Source organism: Tachypleus tridentatus, chromosome 13, assembly GCF_004210375.1.
Source record: "Tachypleus tridentatus isolate NWPU-2018 chromosome 13, ASM421037v1, whole genome shotgun sequence".
Classification (NCBI taxonomy): domain Eukaryota; kingdom Metazoa; phylum Arthropoda; class Merostomata; order Xiphosura; family Limulidae; genus Tachypleus; species Tachypleus tridentatus.
The window spans coordinates 71,145,277-71,167,478 of NC_134837.1; the positions used below are offsets into that span (position 1 = coordinate 71,145,277).

Below are 22,202 nucleotides of genomic sequence, written 5' to 3' on the forward strand. Positions count from 1 at the left end.
TTGTCAGATATGTAGGTGGCCTCAAGTGACCTCATTGACTGCTCAAAAGCTACTACAAAAGAAAAAAAAAAACAAGAACTAAAATTTGCGTCAGATTTCAAACAGTTGGTGAACCTAGAGAATGGTGTTTTAAAGAGATGAATTGAGGTTATTTGGAACAATCCACATTAGTTTGTGCGATGGTATAGAAAAGAACTATATCACCGTCAACGTGATGGCACCCTGAATGTTGGCAGGCACCATTTAATTCTTTTCCGTTACGCGATTTTCTAGGGCCGAGGCCTGTAGGGCAACGATACATCTTTTTTCTTTTTTTCGAATAAGACTATGGTAATAAATATGATAAATACGATGAATGATTAGATGGAACACTCGAAACTAAGGTTTGGAACGCACAAATTCCTGAAATAATCAGTAAATCTATATGAACTTACACGAAACTTTAGAAAAACAAACTTCAACAAAACTTGGTTGAATAAATGACATTTGAAATAATATTTTCTAATCTTATATTAATAAACGTACAGCATTAAAACAAGGAATATTGCTCTGTTTAAATTAAAGCATATTCCAAATAATAGTTCATTGCACGACATATGAACTTTTTTTATATTATCTGTAAGAGTTTACTGCCTTAATGATAAATTAACCATTCATTTGCAATTACGCACTGTTCTATGTGTATCACCAGATTATTGCCCTATTGTAAATTGTTATTTTATAGTATCATTTATTTACAAGTTATAATTTGCTCTCCAATGGCGCAGTGGCATGTCTGCAGACGCATACTACTAAAAATCGGGTTTTGATACCCCTGGTGGGCAGAGCACATTGTGTGCTTTGTGCTTAATTCTAAAGAAACAAGCTATATTTTAAGAATTCGCTTCTATTATTTGTAATTAGTGTACGTCTTTACTTTTGTTTGAAGGCCCGGCATGGCCTGGTGGGTTAAAGCGTTCGACTCGTAACCTGAGGATCGTGGGTTCGAATCCCCGTCGCACCAAACATGTTTGCCCTTTCAGCCGTAGGGGCGTTATAATTTAACGGGCAATCTCACTATTCGTTGGTAAAAGAGTAGTCCAAGAGTTGGCGGCGGGTGGTGGTGACTAGTTGCCTTTCCTCTAGTCTTACACTGCTAAATTAGGGACGACTAGCTCAGATAGCCCTCGAGTAGCTTTGCGCGAAATTCAAAAAACAAAAAACAAAGAAACCAACATTGGAGGGTACTCTTCTGTATAAATAAATGAAATGTTACATGTACAATCAATAACCTTCGAGTTGCTTTGCGCGAAATTCAAAAATCAAAAGAAACAAACTTTGTCCCCAAGTCTGTGGGGAAAGCACAGATAGCTCATTGTGTAGCTTTGTGCTTAATTCCAAACAAACAATACATTTTATAAAACGTGGCATCATAGAAAATGGAATATAATCTTGTTTCCACTCCTGGTGGCTCAGAAGTAAATCTGAAAAACAACCAAAGAAACATTTTTTATCTAAATCCTGTATACTTCTTTGTTAACCATAGTAATTTGCGCTCTTATAACAGTTTTTATTTTGCTCTTTCTTTCTTATTTAAGAGCATATAATTTATTTTATTATCATTAATTGTTTTATCTTCTCTGTTTGTTTATGAATTTCGCGCAAAGCTACACGAGGGCTATCTGCGCTAGTCGTTCCTAATTTAGCAATGTAAGGCTTGAGGGAAGGCAGCTAGTCATCACCATCCACCGCCAATTCTTGGGCTACTCTTTTACCAACGAATTGTGGGATTGACCATCACTTTAAAACGCCCCCCGCGGCTGAAAGGGCGAGCATGTTTGGTGTGAGGGAGATTCGAACCCGCGACCGTCAGGTTACGAGTCGAGTGACTTAACCACGTGGCCATGCTGGGCTTTTTCTTTTTTCATTCCTGTTATTTATTTTTAACGTTCCTTCACTCTGATATATTTTTACCACATTTCCCTGAAGTTGTTTAACTTGTCGCATGGATACTTGTAATACAGCAATATCTATTACATAAAACTCATTTAGGACAATAACTATTTTAACGTACACCAGTTTAATTCGAAATGTTCACTTCGTATTGCGTTTTCACATTTCTTGATCCATAAACTTTTTTCGCGTATGTTGCTTCACATTATATATTTCTTGCTTGATATGAACTGTAAGAAGTTGAACAGAAATGCAACAGTGTAACAAGCACTGATCATGAGTAAGGTGACTTGATCCTTTCATGTTGGGATATATTCTTGCCAACAGTAACAACTATCTCGGACTGTGATACCGAGGGATCGTTGTTGGCACCACATAACCACAACAACGCTCTCTTCACTTTGGAGCCGTCAAGGTTAAATTCCACTATTCGGTCAAACAAGAGCAGCACAGTTGGCACAGTGCTATTAAGTAGATTTCTTCCTAATAGTGTATAACTTAAAAATTAGGGATGGCTATGCGCAGATAGCCCTTGTGTAGCTTTGCACAGAAATTCTGAAACAATCGAATAGACATTCACAAGTAATGATCTAGTTAAGTATTTAGTTTGTGTTTGTTTTAACATAAAACTACACAGTTGGCCATCTGCGCTCGCTGCGTTCACCGCATGGAATCGAAACCAGACTTTAGCGTTGTAAGTCCGTAAAATTATCGCAGGACCAACAGGGGCAAAGTATTTAACGCTGATTATAAAGCCATTTAATATCATTAGTTTGGCGTGACCAGTAATTAAAATTACATTATATATCCGTTGAAAAATCTTGATTTCGTGTGCATTGTATGTTAAAATGGATTTTTTTTTTTTTATAAATTTCGTAGGTAACTATCTCGTTTAAGAAAAACAAACAAACAAAAAATATAATAAATATACATGTTATTAAATGAGTAGCGTGGTATGGCCAGGTGGTTAAGGCACTCAACTCGTAATTTGAGGATCGCGAGTTCGAAACCACATCACATACGTTCGCTCTTTCAGCCGCGGGGGCGTTTTAAAGTGGCGATCAATCCGACTATTCGGTGGTAAAAGAGTACTCCAATAGTTGGAGGTAGGTGGTGATGACTAGCTGTCTTTCCTCTATTCTTACACTGCTAAATTAGGGACGGCTATCGCAGATAGGCCTTGTGTAGCTTTGTGGGAAATTCAAAACAAACCAAATATACATATTATGAAATAATTATAAACTTAATTCATTTAAAAGCTTTTGTTGAACTGCCTATTTTACCAAAATAAATAAACATTTTCATAGTTCAGAAAATGCGTTTTTCCAGGAGTTGTTAGAATGCGATGTTTATAACCTAATGTTACTTTATACATAGTCTGTTTAAATTGTGTTTTTATTAACTGTCAGGTCTTTTAATCAGATTTGTTGGTAATAAGAACTATAAATACCCTCACCTCGTGTATTTTCTTTATTACAAAGTTTTCCGATGTTCAACCTCTTCCTCCAGATGTCCTTCTCGTAGCCCTATGTAATGAGCTAAAATTAGCTCTATGACTCTCCGCATCCAACGTGAATTTGTACCTCCGCTGAGTTTGGAATTCGGTAGTTGCGCTCTTTAAATATAATTTGGCATGCTTGTCTGTTACTTTTTGGTTGATACAGTTTATTATATGTCTTAACTCTGAACTCGTGCATTGAATGGACCTTGTTACGTGTGAATACGTTTTTGCTGGTCAGCGGATATTGTGTTAGAACAGTCTGATTGTCATTCAGCATAAGTTCATGTAAGCAGTTAATGGACAACATGATGTAAGTATGCACAAATATATTACCTCTTATTTATTAGCGAAATTATAACTACGCGCGATGGTGTTTAAAAATTATCTATACCACATTATTAAATAGTTAATAGAATTTGGCCAAAGAGTTTTGTAATTGAATATTTGTTACATGTAGCTAAAATTAAGCATTTATAACCTAAAATTATGGGGAAAAAATTCGTTATACGTGAAAACGACGACTGAACATCCACGTGTGTTTTAAAGTTAGGGTTAAATGCCGAAAGCTAGCGAAGCATTAGACACCAATAGGCCTAAAATCTGTGATAAAATTCACATAAACTGCAAATGTATTTTTTTTATATACATTATTCTTAATTTCACTTTTTCAGGTTCTGAATTAAGAGTTGTGAAAAATATTTCAGGTCTATCTTTTTCTCTCCCATAACAGATCACTTCCAGATAGGCCATTCGTGTATTACCATAACTTGTCATTTGGGCTGGATGATAAAAGATGCAATATTACCTGAAGCAGTTTTTATATATGGGATATAATACACCAAAAGTTTCAGTTTAAATAGCGAAAGTTGGCGGAACATTCAAACCAATAACTATTACCATAACTTGTCATTTGGGCTGGATGATAAAAGATGCAATATTACCTGAAGCAGTTTTTATATATGGGATATAATACACCAAAAGTTTCAGTTTAAATAGCGAAAGTTGGCGGAACATTCAAACCAATAACTATTACCATAACTTGTCATTTGGGCTGGATGATAAAAGATGCAATATTACCTGAAGCAGTTTTTATATATGGGATATAATACACCAAAAGTTTCAGTTTAAATAGCGAAAGTTGGCGGAACATTCAAACCAATAACTATTACCATAACTTGTCATTTGGGCTGGATGATAAAAGATGCAATATTACCTGAAGCAGTTTTTATATATGGGATATAATACACCAAAAGTTTCAGTTTAAATAGCGAAAGTTGGTGGAACATTCAAACCAATAGGCCTAAAATTTGTGATGGAAAATCACGTAAACCGTTTGTTTTATACATCTATTTAATTGCATTGTTGTGTTAACTGGCTCGATTGTCACAAGCAAAGTCATTAACTTTTATTTTAATCGCTAGTTTATTTACATATGACTTTTTCCAGAATTATGTTTTAAAAGATTTTTCATGACTTAAGGAAAACTTTGAATATACATATTAACTAAAATTTTTTTTCTCTTGAACATTAATTATTCACTATACATTTTGTTAGGGTGCGTGTCACGCAACATACAAGTGTTTGACAGAAAACCAAAAATAGTTTATTCTTCGTTATTGGAAAAACAAAACTATTTCGCACATTTCAAACTATTTTAGCGCTTTAAGGCAGATATATATAAAGGTAAAAAATAAGTAGTTTTAATAGAAATAATTTATACGAAATGAAATGTTAGATTTTTTTAAGTTATTTTTTACAAATAAGAAAAGTAAAGCTTAATACCAGAACCTATTACATCAAATCACAGGAGCCCGGCATGGCGAAGTGGGTTAAGGCGTTCGACTAGTAATCTGAGGGTCGCACCAAACATGCTCGCCCTTTCAGCCGTGGAGGCGTTATAATGTGATGGTCAATCTCACTATTCGTTGGTAAAAGAGTAGCCCAAGAGTTGGCGGTGGGTGGTGATGACTAGCTGCCTTCCACTGCTAAATTAGGGACGGCTAGCGCAGATAGTCCTCGTGTAGCTTTGCACGAAATTCAAAACAAACAAACTTATTTGTTATTTTAAAGAGACTCCTCACGAGCTAGTGAAGATGATTTTTGCTGACACAACCGAAAAACAACAATTAACAAATCTGGTTTTCCTTTGCTTGAACTGAAATTTGTGGACTTTTTATTGGCTAAAAAGAAAAAAGTATTATCTGATACGAGTTTAATGGTCAAGCAGAAGGAGCGTGGAAGTCTCCAAATTACACACAGGCTTATTCAGGAACCATTTAGAACTACCTTGGTAGATGCTGTGTACAATATTATGCCTGTACCTGCTTTCAAAGTGTTCCTGTCTGCTCATCATACTGCTGACTATGGTGATGCTTCAATCTTCCCTATTGAAGGTGATATTGTTCGTATATCAGTTGAAAGCTAAACAATAAAAAGGTGATAGAAGAACCATAAAAGGTTGGCAGTTGCTTAATTAATAAATTCTGACAATGTGGCTTTATTGATATTTACTGAATTTATTCCCAGCAGGTAGACCTTAGTACTTTCTAGTATGGAGACTTGAAGATGCTGTATTTCGCCTACAGATTTATCAGTTAACAAATGAAAAACTTGCCTCGAAAAGATACGTCAAAAACCACTCTCTTTGGGAGTTTCTGGATTGAACTTACTTTTAATAACTGTATTGTAAAGACACCCCTGGCTCCTGAAGGACGTGTTAAAAAACGGTTATGTCCATGTACATCCTAGCTTATCTACCAAATAACTGCAAACACAATTATGTTGGAAAATTGATGTTTATGTTTCTGTATGTTGTATACTTTGGGGAACTACATGTCAGTATTTATGGAGTCATGCTAGAATACAAGTGTCGTGGTCCATATGTAAAATATCATTTTATCGTTTTGTGTCTGCTCTCTACGTTTTGATGTTTATCAAAATTATAATTTAACTCAAAGTTAATCGTTAAAATAATTAAACAGATCAAGAAAGTCCTCACGGGTTCAGAAGTATTTTTAGGTATTTACAACGATAAAACCCCGAGTTTAATTCAATGTGGTAGATGAAGATTGGAAATACCATTTTGCAGATCTGTGCTACAATAATAGTTCTAAATTAATATTTAGAACATTTGCTAAAACCGTTTTGGTAAAATGACATTAGAGGAAGAGTCTGAAAAAATAATACACTAAACAACAAAAACTTTCGAAATTTCATCCCCTATACTCAGTGGTTCGATTCTCCTCTGTGGACTCAGCAGATAGCCTAATGTGGCTTTGCTATAAGAAAAACACACACTTCTCTATGCCCTGTTTCTCCAACAGGCAATTGTTGTCCAGTTTCATCGCGAATACTCCGCTGAAAATTTCTATCAAAGAACAATAACAAAAAATATATTTTATTTTAAACAGCGTTTCGAGCACGTACATCTTCAGGAGAGCTTAAATAAAATATAATGATTTATTTTTAAAAACTTTAGAATCTGTTTTAAGTTAACTGTTGTTTGTGGTATACATTTTTCCTATCTATTTATTTTGCATACTGTTTAATTAAAGAAACGACTATCCGTCCACCGAATATAACTACATACTGTACCTGTTGTTGAAAAAAAAAAAAAAGAGTATGGGACTTTCGCTTCTAAATATATTATGTTTAAATCGGGCTTTGTTTGTTTGTTTGAATATCGCACAAAGCTACACGAGGGTTATCTCCACTAGCCGCCCAACACCTAAACCCACCTGGTCATGCCGGGCCTTTTTATCTGGTTAATATAAGGATATGTATCAAGACAAAGTACTCGGAATTGATGCAGTATATTAATAAACATATTATTATAATAGAACATTTTAGAAATATTAGTTACTGCTTATGGATTTCTTTATTGTTGTTATTGTTTACTGAAAGAGGGCCCAGCATGGCTAGGGGGTCAAGGCACTCGACTCGTAATCTGAGGGTCGTGGGTTCAAATCTCCGTCACACCAAACGTGCTCGCCTTTTTTGCCGTGGGGGCGTTTTAATATTACGGTCAATCTCACTATTTGTTGGTAAAAGAGTAGCCCAAGCGTTGGCGGTGGGTGGTGATGACTAGCTGCCTTCCCTCTAGTCTTACACTGCTAAATTAAGGACGGCTAGCGCAGATTGCCCTCGTGTAGCTTTGCGCGAAATTCAAACCAAACCATTGGAAGAGTTTCGTTTCAAACAATTAAGAAATTTGTACACTTAGCATTAACAGTAAAGTTTGTATATAAGTTTTTCTACCTAAAGCTATATAAAACACTCCATTAACGAACAATCTGTGTTATAGATCTGACTGAATTTTTGCTTGAAACTTCGCAGCTCTCGGCTGATCATGGAAAGTAGTTTTGGGGGCTGTTATTTGGAGAGCCACCAGGGGCGACACACGTGACTGTATAGTGATAATTAAATCTAGACACCAGTTTTCCCTTAGTAACACAATGCATATATAGAACCTTAATCATAGCATCCACATAGTAACGCTGTCTGACCTTAGTAACATCATAAGTATTTAGAAACATCATCCCAACAATATCCCTAGTAAGACTATCTGCCCATAAACCTTATTATAATAACTCTGCTTATAGAAATACAATCAGTCTTCATTTTGTACATAAAGCAATGTATAATTATAAAAGTATATATAATAAATTATTGGCTCTAATATCTGCCTTGTCCAAATGGTGGATAACAAGTGTGATAAAAATTGACATACGTAACAGTGTTATATTACTTGTTTAGTTAAAATAATAGTCTTACGTTGACTTTTAGAACGTTATTAAACCTAGAGATTAATGACATAATCACATGTTGAGACACTATATGATGAGATTACCATGGTGGCCTAGCAATGTGCCCTATGGTTCAACTTAGTGAAACTATGACGTCTCTATCCTTCCGTCTTCTCTCCATATTTTGTGGAGTAAACAACGTGTGTCGCCCTTTGGCGGCGTGCCACGCAACATCCCCCATGACTATTATAGCATGACTTTCGCTTCCTAGTGTCAGTTGATATGTTTTCATATTTTACTGAAAGACAAAGCAGTCTGGGTGCTAATTGTAACTGGAAGATGATAGTTAAAACACTTATAGTGAAGTTTCCACATAAACATACAGCAAGCCATATTAAGATACATAATAATTATCTAGTTTGATGAAGACTTTTATTGCCGTAAACCGCAGTTCTCAGATGGCTAGAGATGGGTTTTTACCTGATGTTTCCGTTTTGTTATTATCGCAGGAATTATTTTAATAATATTTTGATGTTTTGGACATTTATGTATACTTCAGTCAAGATAAAAATATATCACGAACATTTTAATTGTAAATTATGTAAGTACAAGTTCTTTGTTCTTTTCAGTTTGAGTGACAAAATTATATATAATACCCTGGTATAACTTGGATCCAAACTTAGTACGTGCAGCAATTTTGGCCTGGTTAGGGCGCTCAGATCGTCGCTGGTTCGAATTCCCGTCAAATCGAACATGCTCACCCTTTGAGCCTTGAGGACGTTATAATGTTACAGTCAATCTTAGTATTCGTTGGTAAAAGAGTAGCCCAAGCGTTGGCGGTGGGTGTTGATGATGACTAGCTGCCTTCCCTCTAGTCTAACACTGCTAAATTAAGGACGGCTAGCGCAGATTGCCCTCGTGTAGCTTTGCGCCAAATTCTAAAAAAACAAACGACAAACGCAGCAATAAACAGAATGAAAGTAATTCTTTGATATGTCATACAAACCACGCTTTGCGTGATAAAGAGATCCGTTATACCCTCTTATATACATTGTATAGAGCAGATATTGTCATGGCAGTGTTGCCCCTATTAACATACAAGACGTGATCAGTTACGTGTTTTGTGTTTGTGTTATTCTGATAGCAAAGCCACATCGGGCTATCTGCTCAGTCCACCGAGGGGAATCGAACCCCTGATTTTAGCGTTGTAAATCCGGAGACATACCGCTGTACTAGCGGGGGGCGATAAGTTCGCTAGTGTATAACTAAAGAGATAGTAAATTAAATTAAATTAAATATATTTATTTTTACTATTTAGTTTATTACTAAATTATCAAATATCCTTGTTTATGAAGATTTGTGTATATATATATTGTTCTCTTGGAGAGAGAATCATAAAATTCAGAGTTCGACAGGTAATTTATTACTTCGACTACACGTGCCTTTACACTCGGGATATTGTTCGTGCTTTTCCGTTGTACTCAGGTATCGACGGAAAAGCCCGACGATGTTCATATTTCTGACCTTAGTTTGTTTTTAGATAGTAGTGGTAATGCAGTGTTGTAACGGTATATTCTGTTGTATCGACCCAAAAATTGTTGTTATAACTTATAAATATGTTAAAATTGTACTTACAATGAGTTAAAAAGGTTCACTGAGTTTTAAACTTCGTTCTAAGTTGATAAAGCATAAATCAATAATAAAAAATATAAACCGTTTTTAGATGCATGTATTTTGCAGAGGGCGTATTTTGAAAAATAATAAGTTGATTGTTTTCAAAGTTTGTAAAAAGAGATCTTCAGGTTTAAACCGTAAAGTAAATTGTTTGGTAAAGAATAAAGTGGTATGTATTCAATGTCAATCCAAAATATCGAATAAGCTTAATGGTAATGTATGTTTTACAATACAAGTCACAGATACAGTGTTACCATTCATTAGATTGATAGCTGATTATTTGGCCACTGTCAGTTGTATTTTAAGACTTATTTAATATTTTACTTTGGTGAGTATACGATTACGAGAAAAAACTAACCAGTTTTAGAATTTTAGGCTTAACATAGCCACTTTTCCGTCATAATTCACATCGTTAGTAGATATACTAAATAAGCGTAGGTTATACATAAGCTATATACCTATTTTCCAGAAAAATGACTTGCATGTTACATTGGCTATTGCTGATAGTGACATTGTACATCGTTAGTATTTATGTAAACAGCAATAATATATATTTTTTAATTTTATTGTGATTATGTTATTTTCCACTTCACTTAAATATAAAATATTTCAACTAAAAAGCATAAACGTTAATAAAGACCGATAAGATGTTTCAAGATAGAAATAGACGTGAGACCATTTTACTAATAGTTTTAGGAATAGAAATGATCTCCTGTCGTGGGAACGAACTATTTAGTACCATACAACACTAACATTCAAACTTGCAAGGATATGTTTAGAACAACAGGTGATCTAGTTTACTTAAATAGGCTATTTAGTAAATTGTTGGAGAAGATTAAGAAATTCATCAAATACAGTTTAAATTAAAATTGCATAATGCTAAAATATTTTGGGAAATTGTGAATAAACAAATTCAGGTATCTAGGGTAATAAGGAGACTGGAAGTGGATTTTTAGCAGTTAAAGGTAAAGTTTAGTTTCAGTATTATTGTATATATTGTTATTTTTGTTCTGAGTAGATAGCTTGATCTGATTGGAATATCAGTAACAAATTTAAAAGTGCTATAAATACTCTTGCTGTTGGTTCATCTCAGCTGTTCCACAGTCTAAACTAAATTAACTTAAACTTAAGCCAGCCCTATCATTTGTATACATACTAAGCTTGTTATTAAACTTGTTTAAATTTATTGCCTCTACATCTTAAAGCAACCCCATTACAAAGACTAATCAAGTATTATAAATGGGGCTTAACCAGTGACTTGTACAATGACATTATGACCTCTCTAGACTTGTATTTAATATTTCTGTAGATACAACTTAAAATCGTATTTGTCATACCACTAGCAACAGCATGTTGCTTAGATGGCTTTAGAGATTGATCAACTATTGCACCAAGATCCCTTTCCTTCATAACACTGTTAAGGTTATTCCCATCCAAATTATACTTATAATTCAAATTATGATAACCCACATACAATATTTTGTATCTTTTATAATCGAAACCCATCTGCCATTTATTTGCTGAACTCACTAAATGATCAAACTCTTTTTTATAAATCATCAGCATTCTCTTTGAACCTGGCAACACCCAAGATTTTAATAATATATACAAAATTTAAGTAATTTATTGACTATTCTTTCATCTGTGTCATTGACTTAAATTAAAAGGGTAAAGGTTTTAAGACTGAACCCTGAAGTACTCCACTTGTGTCATTAATCCAAGTTAACTGAACCCTGTTTGTAACAACCCTCAGCTTTCTCCTATCCACTTTGTTAATTTGTTCCCCACACCTTTAGAGACAATTGTTTTTGGCAAGTTTTTATGTTTGGCACTTTGTTAAATGCTTTCTGAAAATCCAGATACACCAAATTTTTACTCTCTTACCCTCATCTACATAATTAGTAATATTTTCAAAGAATGTCAAAAGATTTGTAAGGCAGAATTTTCCCTTAGTGAAACCATATTGACTATCCAATAAAATTCTAAACTTTGTTAAATGACTTTGCATAACTTTAACCCTTAGATTACATAACCAGAATTTTTGCACTAAATAAGTTTTTATAAGCAAATGCTCATTTTATTTGGACAAGATAATCATTAGGTTTTTTTTTATGTGTCACAGATGCATAAATTAAAGGTAACAAGAGACATGGATACATAATGTTGTCCATATACAATTGTTTGACATTTTAGTTCACATTACTGTGAACAGTTTCGAATTCAGTATATAAGAAGGGATACTAATTTACTGAAATGGTTCACATAGGGATACTAGGATAAGAACATGGATGAAAAGGTATACCTACCACGGATAAGTTAAGATCTCTTAACTTATCTTTTGTTTAGAAAAGAAGAGTGAGACCCAGTCTTAAAGTTTACAAATGTTATTCAGAAGATCTATAAGTTATGGTCACTGATGTATTTGTTCTACAGACCTTGACCATAAGTTTTGAGAAAGTAGTAAATGGTTGCTAGTTCTTTCTTCCTCCTCCCCTCCATTATCAAATTTAGGATTCCTATTAGCAACAGTATCATTCCAGTATTTAACTGGACCATGATTAATTATTTTGTATTAGATGGAAACAAATATATATATACACACACACATGCACGCATGCAGTATTTGATTTTCAAATATTTTTTATACCAAAACTTGCTATAATTACACATAACACTTTTACTTTAAGTTAAATATTGACTATAAAGTAATTGACAATACACAATATGTTTATATTTTGAGGAGGGTGTTATATACCTGTACACAGCATACTTTAAAAATTGCTTTGACCCAAGTAAACAACAGTTGTATTCAGGGATGTCACATGTCTTCCTATACATTCGTATACCTTAGTTATGCCACTGTCAGTGAAGTAAGAGTATGCAATGGAGTTGATTTACATTTTCATGTATGAGCTGTTGACAAAAGATTTGTTTATGTCCAGTTTGAAATAAAAAGAACTGCTTCTTTAATTAGATCATCATGTATCTTGCTTTGAAGACTAACGGCAATTAAAAGTCAGCATGAGTGTTAGACTAAAAAGATGCCTACTTGGATTCTTAAGAACCACACTTGTTTTACCAATTTAAAAGTTTCATCCACATTTCTAAAATCATATAAAACCTTGCTTTTGTATTCAGAATCTTGTAATATAAATAATAGACATTATGGGTGTATTGACACTCAACAGTAAGAATCTGCAAATCTCCCTTCTGAACTGTATACTAGCATTTTTTAAATATTTTTTTCAGAACCCTTTATGTTTTACTGATAACATTATAGCACTACCCAGCAATTTACTACTATGTTAGCATTAGTTTTAAGCTCTGTACTGTGCTCCAAACCTAATGGAAGGGAAAGATTCAAGTTTAAGATAAAGAAAAGAGAGACTAGACTCTAGATAAGACAGCTTTATTTTCTTGATAGGGTAGTTGACTGATGTAGTGTATTTCCATTAGCAGTAATGGTGGTTAGCACTGTGCAGGAGTTTAAGAGGGGATTGGTGGTTTCCTGAAAAATAAAAAATGGGCTTAAATATCTACTTTTACTAAGAGTGGATGTGTCTGTCTTCATCAAGGAGAACATGAACCATTTTTGATAGAATGATAAGGAATAAAATTCTACATGTTTATCAAGTTTCGTCAAAGTCTGATAATTTTTGACTTAGTTATAAAACACAAAAAGTGTGCAAAATCAGTTCTCATGTTAACATGTGACTTTTTCTAATCTTGAACTTTGACTTTTACCCTCCAAAAACTAATTCCTTTTATTTTGGGTAAAAGTGCAAGCATATACCAACTTTTCTCTAATTTAGCTGTTTTGAAGATCTTCTGATAAACACACACACATGGGTGAAAATATAATTTCTGTTATCTTTGGTAGTGGGGGTGATTATCAGAGTTATGTTGAACAAAATGTAAAGTAGTGAGTTATAAACTAAGTTGAATGTAAATTCAGGTTAACAACTCTTGAATCAAATGAATGCAATGTTAGTCATTTCAGATTTATGAGTTGAAGCAGAAGTTTGTTTTTGTTTTTGATGGATTGTAAGGATATTAAGACACACTCTTTATAGTGTCAAGTGACTGTTTCTTTGTTATGTTGATCATGATTGAGAGAGAGATACTGTGACATTTATCACAACACAGTTTATGTATTTAGATTCTTCCACTCATAAAAACAAAACTAGTAGACTTTTCTGTTTAACCAATTCTGACAACAACTTGAATTCCAGGTACAACAGTGCAGGAAAATATTTCATTCAATCAACATTGTACAGTGAAAGTTGTTTTTCTTGAGCCCCCTCCCAAGCAAATTATGGATTTAGGAGTTATGTATTTTCACAACAGTTGAGACCCTTTTGGTAATCATTACAAGTATACCATACACATCTGAAAATTCACTGAATCCATCACCATGAAAGGTGAATTTCATGACAGGAATAAAAATAGTTATTCTCATATCAAAGTTTTTGTAATTCGTTTGGATAACCTCTGTAACCTTCTAAATGAATAAAACAGGTTTATTTTATCTGTAGATTTCTCTACATAAATATAAACTTGATTCCAGTCTTGAGAGACAGTGTCTAAGTACAATGAAATAAACAGTTGAAAAACATGGACTAAAATGAGTGACAGCAGTTCTCTCGTTTCAAGTATTGACTGGGAAGATGTGATTGTTAAGTCTTGTTGACTTTCTCACACTGAAGTGACCATAAATTAATTTTAATAAATTTTAAATATGTGCTTTAGAAAACAAAAACATTCTCTCTCATTAGAAAAGGCCATAAGCAAACTATAGTAATTTAATTGGCTTTCTAACTATTGTGTAAATAGATTACAAAACTTAAGTCCTGTATGAAACACCAATTTAAGTAAACATTTTAGTATTTCCAAGCAGATTTTTGTTTTTCTTGCCATAAAATGGATAAATAACCTTCAACTTTATGTGATTCAGAATTATCTTTTACTATTAGTTATAAACTTGTTTTTTAGAAAAGTAGGTATGAGTAAGTGACTTCAAGGGAATGAGGAAATCAGAGAGGCATTTATTGTGGGTTTACTGAATATATTGATATCCCAGTTAATTAAGAAGGTGGGAGGTTATTTTTATTCTAGCTTATCAGTATGATTAAGCAGCATTTACATTGTATGGTAAAAGTAATGAAATATAAATTGAAAGTGTGATGCAGATGTGTTACATAATTACAAGATGGCATATTGAGCAGTTTGCTTTAAATTAAATTTTGTATTAAAATTTATTAACTATGTTTTGATGACAAGTTTATTGGCGTACATTGATAAAAATAGTTTAATAAAATTTATGGCATGCATGTTTTGACCTCCCCTGTACACTAGGATTAACTGAGAAAAATGTTTGTTATGGTATAGACCTTTTGTGACCCCCTTCTGTGGGAACTCAAAATGATGCCACCAAAGGGCAGCTATTCCAATAGCAAATTAAAATTTTGATTACTTTCTGATATTTGTACAGAAAACTTGTTCATCGATACAGTAGTAGTCGGTCGCCAAGTGTATCCAGACGACGACGTCAAAACCACACCCATCATCAGGCAGCTTCAACTATTGTGAGTGGTCGTGGTACAGATCCAAGTCGGACACATTTCCAAGGCATAAGAGAAGAAAGAGCACAAAAAGAAGTAGCAGAACAGGTAATATAGTCTAGAATCTATTTTATCAGCCTGTCTAAGCAACAAGTAAATCTTGGCCTGAAAAGTTTTCCAGCTTTCAGTATGGAAAGGAATGTTTTAATTGTATTTTAGTTCTTTTGATAAGATGTTATTATTAACAAATACTCAATTTTGTACGAGAATTGGATTCATAGTGGGTGAAGTGTGTAAGCAACACATTTGAACCACAAACACTAGTAGTGCATAAGTTTTAGTTTGGATAATGTGCTATAAATTGAAAATTTAGTGAACAGCTGACTTTTAAGGACACTTTCATTGTGTTTAGTATATGATTTTGTTTTTTTTATGGTTAAATTCAATGATTAGACCTACAAAGTAGAGAAGAAAGATACATCCTGTTGCACATAATGTTTAGCATACAGACAGAGATAATTTAGTCATAACACAAAGAAAAGTAAAAAATTGAAACCATCATTTATTATTTAGGAAATCATCAATTCTTCTTTTCAGCTCTTCAAAGGTGCTAGTTTCCTCAGCTGTTGTTTCACAAACAAATCACTTTATTCCAAAAATAAAACTGGTTGACTTGAAGCTTCACTTAAGAATTCAGCAGAAGCCTTTATTTTCTTTGAATGTTTTTGTAAAATTCAGTAACACCTTTCTCTTACCCTTCTTTTCTGGAGGTAAAATAAAAGATTGTGGTCTTTTGCTTTCCTATGGCTAGACTCGTCCCAGTAATATTTCTGTGAACTCTTTCCAATAAGTCAATATCCTTTCCTTAGATAAAGAGCTAAAGTATTGTATGCAATGTTCTCAGAACCTAAGTAATGATGTGTATAAAGTTAATTATATCTTTTGATTTTTTAAACGTACCAGAGGAGTTCCTAGCTCTTTTTACAGGGAGAGGTCAGAGCTCAGTTGTATTTAAGAATGAAAATATCAATACAAGCATTTGAATTATGCTTTCTAAATCTATGTATTTTATTTTTAGGAAGGGAAATTTTAAATAATATTTATTGACAAAGATAATGCTTGAGAAACTTCACAAATTCCTACTTTTACCAGCTGGCTTTTTAAATCACATTTATTTCTAAACTCACTCAATTATGTATCATACTGATTAGTAAAGTTGACACACATTGAGTAATCTAAGTTATATAAACTTGTTAGATTTTATTTTTTACTTCGATGACAACTATTCCATGTTTGTGCATAAATAAGAGGTTGAAATTCATATGCCACTGTACATACTTCAGAATATTATGGAAGGAACAGAGACTCAATGTACCTTACCTTGTAACCACTGTAACAAGTTGGATGCTACATCTGTTGTTTAAAAACTATATTGTAACTTGATATATAACAGTGGTTACACAAAGGTGAGATAATTCATTAACTACTCTCAACTCTTGCAGTTTGATAAGTGTCATATTTTCCCCACAATAATGAATGCACTGTCCTCTTGTTGTGTGTCACAATAATGCACTGTCCTCTTGTTGTGTGTCACAATAATACATTGTCCTCTTATTGTGTGTCTACCTCTTATAAGTATTCAATTTATGATCCCTTAATTCCACTGATTATTGTGCTTCTTCTCACCAGGTGTCACTGTTTATTGAAAAAAAGTCAGTGATTTAAGCACTCATTTGGGCAGCTGGGAAGACATGGTTTATGGGAAGGGGGAAAGGTTTTTACAAACACTTACTGGGAATGCCCTTGCATATGTATGTAAATTCATTTTAAAGTTGTATTTATGTTACAGGAGAAGTAAGTTTTAGTGTTTCTCTAGAGCAGGGGTCACCAAACTACAGCCCTCGAGATCATTTTGTCTGGCCCGCCAGCAGCTAGCTGCTTGGAAATAAAAAGTGACATTTCATCAAATATCCAACTGTCATAACAAAATAAATTGCACCGATGCTGGCAAACACAAGACGTTATGATAAAAAGAAACAAGGCTGTCACGCGTATTTTGAACCAACAGGAAAATTCTTCTTTCCTCCTTGCTACCATTTATTCATATTGAGGCATGTATCTATGAAAGCATTAGGATTTCGAAAACAAGTACAGACTTAATCCTCGTCCTGTCAACTCGTCTTGTAAATTCAGTGGCCTAGGGTTACCGCTTCAGGAAGCTCGTTTCTCTTAGTAGTCAGGTTCTGCGCTTTTCGTAACTCGTTCTTAGGTAAGTGTTGTGGCAAACGTACGTTTAAATATATTTTGTTTGTGCATTCTTGGACCAATGCAATACTTTTCTCACAGCGTTCTGTGTTTTTCATGTTCAGATCCTGTTTTTTTTCACCCATCGTTATGGCTGCTTTTAAAAGAAGAAAAGTGGGCTCTGAGTGTTGTGCTTTCAATGAAGAATGGGGAGAAAAGTACTTCTTTGTGAAAACAAAAAACCAGAAAGCTACTTATGTGATATGCACCGAAAGTGTTGCTGTTTTGAAAGAGTACAATCTTCGGCATCACTATGAAATAAAACATTTATCAACATATTTGAAATTTTCAGGAAAGTTCTGTTCTGAGAAATTTGAATCCATGAAATGTGTTTTTGAATCTCAAAATAATCTCTTCACAAGAAAGTTTGCTGAAAATGAATCTGTCCCTCGTACAAGTTACAAAATAGTGCATAGGATGGGAGAGCGAGGAAAACCTTTTACTGACGGCAATTTCATCAAAGAGTGTATGATGGAAGCAGCAAATGAGCTGTGTCCTGAAAAAGCCAATTTGTTTGAAAATATCAGCCTTTCAGCGACTTTAGTTGTATGGAGAGCAGAAGACCTTGGAGAGAACATTGCATTACAGATACGTCAAAAGGCTAGAAACTTCCTATGGTATTCTCTGGCACTGGATGAGTCTAATGATCTCTCGAGTACGTCACAACTTCTCGTGTTCATTCGTGGAGTTAATTTGGACTTTCAGATCACGGAATAGTTGGCATCAGTTCGCAGCATGCACGGAAGAACAACTGGAGAAGACATTTTCATGGAAGTGTATAAAACTTTGCAATACTATAACCTTCAGTGGAATCAGCTAAGAGGTGTAACAGTTGATGGAGGAAAAAACATGGCTGGAGTAAAGAAGGGTCTGGTGGGACTGATCAGGAAATAGTTGGAAGATCTTCAACTCCCAAGTGTTCTGTTCATACACTGCATCATACATCAGTAAAAACTCTGTGGAAAAGTCTTAGATATTTCTTGCGTACTGAAACCAGTTATTTCTGCAGTGAACTTCATTCGGGGTCATGCACTTAATCATTGCTAGTTCAAGGCGTTTCTTGAAGAAATTGATTCAGATTTTTGTGACTTGCCTTATCACATGGCGGTGAGGTGGCTCAGCTGCGGTAAAGTCTTGTCTCGTTTTTATAAGCTGAGTAGATAAATAGATATATTTCTTATTGAGAAATATAGAACTGATCCACTTCTGTCAGATCTAACCTGGTTGTCAAAGTTGTCATCTTTGGTTGACATCATATTCCACATGAATGAATTGAACTTGAAACTTGTGGGGAAGAATAACCTTGTCTGTGATCTCTATAGAATCATTAAAGGATTTCGGAGAAAGCTGTAATTGTTTGAAGAGCATTTGGAAGGAGGAAACCTCTCTCATTTTCAGTGTTTCAATGAGTTTCATACTGGAATCACAGAAGATGTCAACCTGGAGTTTCAGAACAAGATTATTGGTGATTTAAATAAGCATTTTTTAGAGAGATTTTCGGATCTTGACAGAATCGAAAGTAACATTCTCCTTTTTCAGAATCTTTTTGGATGTGTCATTGATGACGTGCTAGTGGAACTTCAGCTGGAGGTCATCCATTTGCAAGGAAATGACTTGTTGAAAGCAAAACACAGAGAGGTGCAACTTATTGAATTTTACAGCTGTATACCTGAAGATGATTTTCCAAAACTGAAGCAGTTTGCATCTGGTGTAGCATCAGTGTTTGGAACAACTTATGTCTGTGAACAAGCATTTTCAAAAATGAAGTATGTGAAGTCGGTACATCAGTCAAGGTTGACTGATGACCATTTGAAAGCAGTTCTAATGATTGTATGCAGAAATTCAAAACCAAACATTGAAGATATTTTGAAAGCCAAATGCTAATTTCATAAATCTCACAAACTTTTTTGTGTCTTAGTGAAATTTAGATATGTACTCACTGTGCGATGTGACAATTGTTTTTGCTAATGTCACCTTCTTTGATAACCTTTTGGTAAATAAAAATGTTGATTGTATTTCTGTTTGTTTTTTATTATATGTGTGTATTGCATGCTACTCCCCCATGGCTAATGTGGCATCCTGAACTTCGTGTTAAGTATTTTACAGAGAGCTTTCGTTCTACCTTATGAGTATTGAACATAATGATCATGTGGCCCACGCGCTTCTCATTCCCCAAGTAATCTGGCCCCCTGTGAAAAAGTTTGGTGACCCCTGCTTTAGAGCGTAATATGATTAATTTTTTTTTCATAAATAAAGCCACAAAATGGTCACTTCCTTAGCTTGAAATATTTTTTCTTCCCTTTTAACCAGGAGATACAGTATCTGTAATTGGCAAGTTTAAAAACCTTTTTATTTTTTCAATGAAATACAGTAAAATGTGTAAAAAAAATAAAAGTAACATTTGCCTGTTCCTTTAGATCATCTAAGTCCCAATGTACAAAGTTCATTTTTTGTTATGTTACTTTCTAGTGAACTGTTGAACTAATACACATATATATAAATATCTAGAATAAATCAAATGTATCAGTCACTGATTTAAACTTTGATATCTTAGGTATATATATATGTCTGTTCTTTGAGATTTCATTGTTAGATGGAAGCTAGATTTACAAGTTGTACAGGCGAACAGCTAGTTCATCAGAAACTTTACTCAAGAAAGATAATAAAATAGATTTGTGTAGTACGCAATTCATTTCATTTAGAATTTACTTTATGTATTAAATGGCCTGAAATAAAAATCTTTGAAGCAGTATTTTATTGCATCAATCTGTATACAGTGAAATGTATCATGAACATTCATGTCACTTATTTTAGCATGTTGCATATACAGACAACCAGATATCTATTTGTTAAACAGGATTGTGTTTTTATTTTTCAGTAACTGTTTTTGTACCCAAATGTCCTGTGACAAGTAAAGATTATTCACTGATTATTTATTCTGAATAAAAGATGTTGCACATTACGTGTTGAAATCTCTTAAGTGACTAAATTGATTTTGGCAAAAAATAAACAGTTATATCTCACTAGACAAATCCTATCAACCACGGAATAACAAATCTACATCTCATATTGGCAGTGGATGGGTAGTGCTTATAAACTGGGTATTTGGTAATGTAGTTCTACGTTTTTGAGAGGGTTACAGATTGCAGGTTGATTTCCACTGCTATAGTTAGTTACATTATTTTAATTTTATAGATATATATTTGTTGAAAGTTGGATTCTCATTTGTTCTGCTGTTATCTTTGCTCTCTGATATTTTTCTGTTTTATCAGTGCATCAATAAGACAGAATAGTTAGTTAAATGAAGCTATTCTAATTTTTATCTTATTAAAATGCCCTGTTTCTCATTTTTATTAAAAGTATATTTTAATGACATTACACACACACACACACGTATGTGTATTTAGTGCAGTTTTATACTGCTCTCTCTAGGTGCAAAAAGTAGTTGAAGAAAAGACAACCAAGAACACAAAGTCAGAGGCTCACACTTCGATAAGTAAAAGAACCTCTTCCTCAGCTGTTAACAACGAAAGTATTCAAACCTCCAGCTCCAAAGTAAAGACTTCTTCAGATTTTGGACATCATTCGTACAGTGACTATTCAAGTGGTTTCAGTGAAATAGAGTAAGAACCTTTGAGATTATCTTTTCCAAGTCAAGTAAATTAACACCCATGATTTTTGGATGGAAACTATTTGTATTTTCAAATAATTTGTCCAGACCTATCTGTTCAGTGCAACTAGTTAAACAAATCTGTAAAGTTGAAATGTGATTTTTGTCTAAAAAGAAACTTACAAAAAGTCTAAACAAATTACTTTTTATTTTCCATGTTTATATCTGAACTTAAATTTTCCAATTCTAAAGGTATCTGAGAGAATTTGCCATGCCCATCTGCATTTAGCCTCAGTTTTGGATCAGTTATTTCATGTATCTAATGTGTAGAAATATTATTCATTTTTTGTTCATTAAACATATAAGAAACTTGATGAAATATCAAGAAGAAAGTTCTTTAAAAAGAGTAAAAACATTAAAGTTAAAATAATAACTTTGCCAATAATTTTTAGCTGAAGATAACTACACTTGCATGACTGAATGTTTTAAGTGTTATATTAAATATTTGTTTTTAAAACTAGATTATTTTAGTGCACTTGTGGTGTGTCATGTGCAATGTGTTTATATCTTTCTCTCTTCTTTTTTTTAAGCACCACTTGAGATTAGTTTGTGTAGAACAAATTTACATATTATTATGGATTGGAGAACTTGTTCCTTAATGTTTAGGTACTTTTTAAAACTGCAGAAACTAGGTAATCATCATAAAATAGATGTTTAGTGAGGACAGTTTCACCACTTGTTAATATAAGTGTGTGTAATGGATGTGTGGCTGGATCAGTGTATGAATTCTAACATCACTAATATTTTTGAATACATCTTAGATAATTCATGTATAATTGACAATTGTTACTTAAATATTCTTGTTTTTCTAAGTC

The 22,202-nt window shown here is 33.6% G+C and overlaps 1 protein-coding gene across 4 annotated transcripts in view; it reads left to right on the forward strand.

Moving 5' to 3' along the window:
* LOC143238001 (uncharacterized) overlaps positions 1 to 22,202 on the forward strand; it is an 86,969-nt gene that overhangs the window by 29,489 nt on the left and 35,278 nt on the right. For 3 of the 4 annotated variants that reach the window (XM_076477862.1, XM_076477861.1, XM_076477863.1), the window contains exons 2-3: positions 15,344 to 15,521; positions 21,150 to 21,340. In XM_076477862.1, coding sequence (XP_076333977.1) covers positions 15,344 to 15,521; positions 21,150 to 21,340 — 369 coding nt within the window. Of the gene's footprint in view, positions 1 to 3,451; positions 3,744 to 15,343; positions 15,522 to 21,149; positions 21,341 to 22,202 lie in introns of those variants that run through there. The other variant, XM_076477864.1, reaches the window with a different exon arrangement.